This window comes from Plectropomus leopardus, chromosome 14 (genome assembly GCF_008729295.1).
Source record: "Plectropomus leopardus isolate mb chromosome 14, YSFRI_Pleo_2.0, whole genome shotgun sequence".
In the NCBI taxonomy this organism is placed as follows: Eukaryota; Metazoa; Chordata; class Actinopteri; order Perciformes; family Serranidae; genus Plectropomus; species Plectropomus leopardus.
The window spans coordinates 22,530,534-22,538,166 of NC_056476.1; the positions used below are offsets into that span (position 1 = coordinate 22,530,534).

A 7,633-nucleotide genomic window follows, 5' to 3' on the forward strand; every position below is an offset into this window, starting at 1 on the left:
GTAAAAATGTATTCGGGTATCTACAACCCTCTTAACCACTCTTGGTGACCAGGCAAGACCAGTGACACAAATGTATTACAGAAAAAGATCTATTGTATAAACATGCTTCAACTACATATTCAAAGACACATGACAAAAGTGGGACTGAAAGACAAAACACGGTAGCCAAAAATATCTATGATTTAAATAAATTAAATCCATCAGATATATAAAAGCATACATGTACTACGCCATTTTTACAAAGTTGCATCACGAGGGAAAAGCAAGTGTCATAGAATAAGAAGATTAAGAATTTTTTAAAAAAAGAAAGCATACAAAAAAAAAAAAACAATACTCAAAAACGCTCAGTTTGACCTCAGTCCATAAACAGGTAAGGTTGAAAAGGTGGCCTAGAAAATGTCCCTGTCCCATGTTGAAGGACAGGGGTCTCATTATAAAGGTATAGTTCACTGACTTCCACAGTGGCAGACTGGAGACGATTTATCAAAAAAAAAAAAAAAGAAAAAAAAAGAAGAATCTTGCTTTAAGATGTGTTCTCATCAGTTGCATTGGCATCCTGGACTGTTGAGGACCTCACGGTGTTTTGGACTCCTCTTTTGGCCTAAAGGGCCCAGAGAAAGAATGATTAACACTCCTACTTAGCCACTTACTGGACAACATGGTGAGTAAGTGTGTGCAGAGTTTTCTCACTTTGATGTGTCCATTTTCTCCTCCTCTGGCGCCTTGTCTTCTTCTTTGACTTCTGTAACCGTAAACAAAACCACAGTCACAGCTATCAAAGTAAAACAGGCTCGGTATTGTGCGGGGATGATCCGACTTAAAGAAAAGTATCACCCAAAGAATGACCATTAGTATATCAATTACTGCGCCCCCTCCCTTACCATGATTTAATGAAAAAAAAGTTTTTTCTCACGTCTCCACAGGGACAAAGAATCCAAAAGCTACATCAGAACAACAGTTAACCAACTCCCGCACAACGTGTGCAGTAAATCCAAATCTCACGGACACAGTCGTAGACTCAGTTCTTAAACAAACATATTTTTGCTAAAATGTTAAGATAAAATTAAATAAGAGGACAAATAACGCAAGATGCAGGGTGCAAAAATGTCAATATAAAATAATACAAATAAAAAGACCCCAAAAAAACAATACAACCACAAAATGAATGGAAATAAATAACTAAAACAAAAATAAAATAAGTAAAATAAATAAAAAGACAAGTCTATGAAAATGGGTGATTTAAAAGAAGTCACTCATATGGGTTCAACATATCTGCATGTAGCTAGTGATCAGAAATATCTTAAAATCAATTCTAAAATGAATATTTAAAGCTTTTCCTCATAATTACTTTATCTTGGTGAAAATGGTCATATTCAGGAACACCTGGGCAAACAACTGGATAAATGAGACTTGGATTGCACTGCACGAGTTGTGAGTTTGTTATTTTGATGTAGTTTTTCAATTCAGGCATGCCAGAAAAATAAAATTTATTTCAAGAATTCAACTTGGCACAGGGTGAGTAACTGATGAAGGATTTTTCATTTTGTACGTGAGGTATTAATTTCAAATGGTAACTCATTTTAAGCACTAATCAGAGCTCTTTATATTACAAAATGATGTGTAAAGTGAGATGGAAATGAAAAAAAAAATGGATAGATACCTTTTGTTTCCTCCTCACCTTTCTTCTCCTTTTCTTCTCCCTCTTTCTCTCCTTCAGTTTTAGCTCGCTTGGCTTTCTTGAAGCTGGCGGCGTTTCTGCGACCTCCTTCACCTTCATCCTCTGAGTCAGAGAACTCCTCCTCGCACGCTATCCTCTTGTCATGAGCCCGAACTGAACATTAACAGAGCAAAGGGTTAATCTAAAACATGGAACTCCAGTGTTAACTGCAGGAATGCCAGAGATCTGGAGCCAGATGCATAAAACTGTAGAGATTCATTACTAAAAACTGTGTGCGCGCACAAAGACAGAAATGCGCGCCTCCTTTTTGCAAGATTTATAAATCTGCACGTCTGCCTGATTCTGTTTTATGAAACTCAATCCCCATCAAAGCGGGTGAATATGCAGGACCCAAATTTCCACACCCACAGATCACTGTAAACTGATGTGGAAACACAAGTAAACAGCTGTGTGCATGTCAAAACGTGTGCCCGCTCTGCCACTCATCAGACCTGCCATCAAGAAATAAAAGGAACGCCTCAGTAGCCTCAGTACCACTAATTCAACACGTTTCTGTAAGTCTCATCATCATCATCATTAATATTATTGTTAAACATCAGAGGGACAGCTGACGATTCTTTCACAGCACTCTTGTTGAAATGGACTCTTGCGTCGCAACAGTATAATAAAACGATGATTTACAGGGAGATGATAACTCAAATGTAACTAAAAACAATGAAATTCATCTCTCATAAATAATTCAAACTTGATAAATGCACCCGATTGAAATTTTAAAGAAAGCTGAGCAGCATGCAAAAATAACACAATCAGCGAAAAAGGCAAACAACCCAAAAATGATCTTACCTATCTCTCGATCAATATTACAGCTATTCCAGGAAAAACTGTGCGTACGCAGGTCTGAAGTCTGCATGAGTTGCACAGTTTTACTGCACATTCTTCTTTATAAAATACCAATTTATATGTGGGGAAAAGGCAAACCCCCCCCCCCTTTTTTTCCCCACACCATCTGTACATCTGTTTGCAGGTGTGAATATCAGAGAAAACGGTGACAGTGTGAGAGGATCTTACTGGAGATGCGTTTGTTGGGGTCGTCCTCCTCCTCATCTCCACTGTCCTCCTGCACCGCATCCTCAGGGATGGCCTGCATCTGAACTCCCGGGGCGTGGGGCAGCATACGCAGGTTCTCAAACAAGCGCTGCCTGAAGGACAGAACGCAACTTCAACATACTGAGCGCTGAACAACCCGAGACACAAACTTTTTGTCTGTGATGTGGCCACATTCGTAGCTTTTCATTTCAGAAAAAAAAACATTCAGAAAAACAAAAAATAAATAAATAACTGAACGGCAGCTGAATGCACTCACTTGATCTTCTCCAGGTAGTCATTGGTGTTCTGATTGGTCATGTTGGAGGGGCTGATGTGAAGCTTGAAGTCTGGTCCAAAGTACTCAAAGTAGTCGTTGTATGGGAGCTCTGTCGAGTTGAGTTTACATTTTTTATTATTAGTTCAAACGACTAAAGGTTTCCACCCGTTAAAGGCAAGTGGGATTAAAGACTTTCTGACAATATTTTTTAATGCTAAAGTTTAAGAGCAATTTTGCAAACACTGAAATAATTTTCCCACATATTCATTATGACATAAGACATGATGTAATGGTGACGTTAACGCGAGAAGCATTTGGTAAATTTATTGTTTAAAATTTACAAATTATTTGATGTAAAATATATATACATAATCCCACATCCCATGCCTTTGCATTTGTAAGACTTTTAAAATATAGATTTTAGACATTTTTAATACCAATAAAGACCTTTTTTTTTTTACATCAATGAACTCATTGCCTTTTAAGACTTTTTAAGGATCTGTGGAAATCCTTTGACTAAAAATGCTCTTCTCTTTTCTCCTGTTGGGAAACTATTTTTAAATGTTTTGTTGTTTGCTTGATTAACGATCAGAGGATCTGGCAACTAATTTATTAATAAAGACATCAATATTTAATCATCTCTGATACACCGTGTAATGTTTTTGTTTACAGAAACAGTGCTTAATTGCCACCGAAGAGAAATTGTCTTTCAAGTAAAAATCAATCTAATTGTATTCTGAGCAACACAGGCAAAAAAGACTCACCGTTGGGGATGGAGGTATCAAGGGCTACAGCGGTCTCATATGTCCAGCAGCGTGCCACGTTACGGATGGTGTAGCCTCCTCCGCCCAGCATTAGCAGGGGGAGGTTGAAACTCTTCATGTACTCCACACACTTGGCATGCCCTGAAACATGGGAAAATTAAAAGGTTTCGCAGTATAACTTTACTCAAGACGGCTGCAGACCGCTTTGCTTGGTGTGACATCAAAAGAGAGTCGTATTATTCATCTACCTTTAATGGTGAGGTTAAAGCAACCGAGCCTGTCTCCTGACAGGGAATCAGCTCCACACTGCAGAACCACTGCGCTGGGTTGGTACATCTCCATCACCTTGGCCATGATCTACACAAACATCAACATCCGCTTTTTCAAACGCTCCTGTCCATAAAAGCAGACATCATCTATCACAACCTAACAGTCGACACGGTTTGTTTACTCACGGGTTTGAATATGGCTTCATATGACTCATCGTCAATCCCATCCCTCAGCGGGTAATTCACGGCGTAATATTTACCCTTCCCAGCACCAATGTCCTGCAGAGAACAAGGAAAATGTCCATTAACTGTTGACACTGTCTAGTTTGTTTAATTTATCAAAAGGAAAGCAGGCTATGACACTGACCATTTACAAGAAATGAAAATATGGTTGCACCAGAATTAGCAAGACGCGGCTGGCGAGAGGCGGACACAATACATGCAATTACAATCTATGCATGACGGTATGACTTTAATTTGTCAAATTATCTCAAGGCTTACTCTCAGGTCGCCTGTGCCAGGGAAGTACTCCCCATACTTGTGGAAGGACACTGTCATGACGCGGTCTGTGGTGTAGAAGGCCTCCTCTACACCGTCCCCATGGTGAATGTCAATATCTATGTACAGAACTCTCTGGTGGTATCTGCAAAAAAACGTACTTGGTTATGAGAAAAATCTTTGAAAGTATACTAAAATGAAATATTTGACTTTGTTTCTGAAAACGTGCCTGATTTTGAAAAAAAAAGAAAAAATATCTGATCACCCACACATAGTATCATCCACTCATGCTAAACAAACCTGTATTTGAGAGACCACGACAAAGCTTTCGCACTCACTTCAGTAACTCCAGAATAGCCAGTACGATGTCGTTGACATAGCAAAATCCAGAGGCCTCAGACTTCTTGGCGTGATGCAGGCCTCCAGCCCAGTTGATAGCGATGTCCGTCTGCTGTTTGTTCAACTTGACCGCACCGGCTGGAGCACAGAGAGGAATTAACAGCCTGATTTTAACAGATTACTGGAGTAATGATGGCGTGATTACTGTCTAACACAGCATGTCTGTCTGAGTAGTACTTAGAAAGAAACAACTTACCAACGGAGCCCCCTCCTGAGAGCTGGCAGAATTCAAATAACCCATCAAACACAGGACAATCCTCTCCCACATTAACTGCAAAGCAGCAGAGGAGAAATGAACACATTACTGCTATTGCTCATTTCAAAACATCTTTATATCGGCTTTGGGATGATATGAAAATGCCTGATGAAGATCTCTGTTAGATCAAAACGTTATGCAATTAAAGATTACTGAGAGATTTTAATAGTGTGCAGACCCGCTGTTTGAATCTTGCATTATTTTGATTTTTGTGTTAAAGATGTGCGAGCCATCCATTAACATGACCAGCATCTCTGATCAAACTTACATCTCAGCATCTACTTGCTGTTTGCGATTTATTACCTTAATTTAACTGAAAATTCAGAAGAAAACTTTTTCACATCTGTTTTTATCTAATATAAAGTTTTCATTTAATCGGGTTCATGTCACTTTCAGTCATTTTTATTGCGGCAAAATGTAACTAGTGGATTGAAAAGCTATTAGTTATTGTTCTACAGTAATATAGAAGACCAAAAGTTTAACTTGTATTTGTAACTTTAATAATCTACATAATAAAATATCAATACTTGGAGTCTGTGTATTGATACAATATTAGCATGCAAAATATCATGATGCTATGCTGCATTGATTTCTATCCCTCACCCTTAATCTGTAGTTGTTTTGTGTCTCTTTGAGGTAATTGTGTGTGTGTTTTTTTTTTTAATTTTTGGAGGGTTCTTTTATGGGTTGTTTCACAGTTATTTTCTCTCGTTGCACTTCCTTTGCATCTCTTCATGGTCTTTTTGTGTCTGTGGTCATTACAAGTATCTTGCCTTATTTTGATTTTTTTTAATCCAGTACCTATAAAAGCTTTTGGGATGTGCATGCACTCGACTTTGCTTGTCCCATTTCAAAACATACACAGTTAGTTTGACAAACACAACCAACATCTCTGATCAAACTTACATCTCTGCATCTGTTTGCTGTACTCTGACATATTGTCTGGCCGGATCGAGCGCAGGAATTTGATGTAATCATCACTGTGATACTTGGTCATCTCCTCTCCACTGGCTTTGTGTGGACGCTGAAACACAGAGAACAAATTAGTCCCGCAAGAACAGCTAGCGAGGACCGGTAATTTTACTGATAAACGCTTAGAAAGTAATTTCACATACATATATCTCCATCTTTCTGTAAAGTCCATAGTTGAGCAACAGGTTGTGAGTCATGCGGATTCTGTGGGGCTTCATGGGATGGCCCTGACCATAGTAATAATTCCCAACATCACCTGAAATGTAAAGAAATTAACACATCAAGTAGGATTATTTGTTTCCTTTACACGCAAAAGTTGCAACAATTTAAACATGAAGTAAACACATGTTAACTTCCTGTTCGGAACTGCACTAAATAGGTCGTGCCAGAATTTAACGATAACCATTATGCACGTCGGTCAATATCCTGCGACCTAACTCCAAAATAAAGAAGTTAAATCGCCGATAGAAAACTATACAAAGTACACAGCTACACCTACAGGGTGGTGCTTTGTTCCGCACATCGTTTAATGTCGACTAAAGCATTATTTTACGCCGAAGTACCCGGCGTTTGAAGATGGCACGATTTTAATGTTAGCTTGGTGTTGACGTTAATTGCGGCGACAATGAAGTACTCATATCCCCATTGTTAGCTCTTTAGCTAGTAACGTTAACTAGTCTAGTTTAATTGATAACATCGGATAGATAAACGCCTAAAACATGTATCTCAAGGGAAAGCAGTGCGTTTAGAGAAACCGAGAACAAACTATTTGTACATTAATACTCCATGTGGAGTTAGCGACACTGTGTTAGACTGAGATGATGAGAGCCGCCTGCGACTCTAGCTAGCTAGGTTAGCTAACATGCCAGGTTAGCAGGAGGTGAAATAAACTGCAACCATTGTTGGCGCCAAGTGGCGGATTTCAGTCTCCGGCGCGTCCGCTTTCTAAAGTAAAGGCATACCGGTACTTACCGTCATAGTAGTAGCAAACTTTTTTCTTTGTTCCTTGGGAAGTAAGCGCCATTTTAGTGCTTTTTGGCTGGCTTTCACCGCACACCGCAGGAGACAACAGCGACAAGAGGCGGAGAGTTTGTATCACGTCCAATCAATGAGGTGTAATGTGAGCTCCCTTCAACAGGGGGCGCCAGAGTCACAGTCCGGCCCGCTCTGAGTACTCTGAGTCAGTGCTGTAGAAATACTCTGGTTTTCACCATGAAAATACTGTCAAACTTCAATTATAATCCCGGGTTATTATTTCGTCAAATAATTGACCTCAACAGACATATTTTTGGGGCAGGCGTCTGTGTGTGACGGGCTTTTAATTCCTTTCACACAAACGTATTGCTCAACAAAGATGGGAAATACAATCAAATTATTTAGCCTATGTAACCCTTTGAAACCCGGGCAAATTAGATTTTTATATTTATTGAAAAA

The 7,633-nt window shown here is 39.2% G+C and overlaps 1 protein-coding gene across 2 annotated transcripts; it reads right to left on the minus strand.

Annotated features, from left to right (window-relative positions):
- Nucleotides 1-75: 75 nt before the first annotated feature.
- On the minus strand, nt 76-7,304 carry LOC121953504 (probable histone deacetylase 1-B). Of its 2 annotated transcripts, none has more exons than XM_042500663.1 (14): nt 7,172-7,304; nt 6,343-6,455; nt 6,134-6,251; nt 5,168-5,242; nt 4,911-5,049; nt 4,576-4,717; nt 4,261-4,353; nt 4,054-4,162; nt 3,806-3,946; nt 3,042-3,150; nt 2,747-2,877; nt 1,679-1,831; nt 691-742; nt 76-601 (listed from the first exon to the last, which is right to left on the minus strand). In XM_042500663.1, exons 1-14 carry the CDS (start codon nt 7,221-7,223, stop codon nt 574-576), a joined length of 1,455 nt encoding a protein of 484 aa, XP_042356597.1. In that variant the 5' UTR covers nt 7,224-7,304; the 3' UTR covers nt 76-573. The 2 variants fall into 2 exon arrangements, with proteins under 2 accessions (XP_042356597.1, XP_042356596.1); XM_042500662.1 differs by having other exon boundaries at nt 1,661-1,831.
- Between the last annotated feature and the right edge of the window lie 329 nt (nt 7,305-7,633).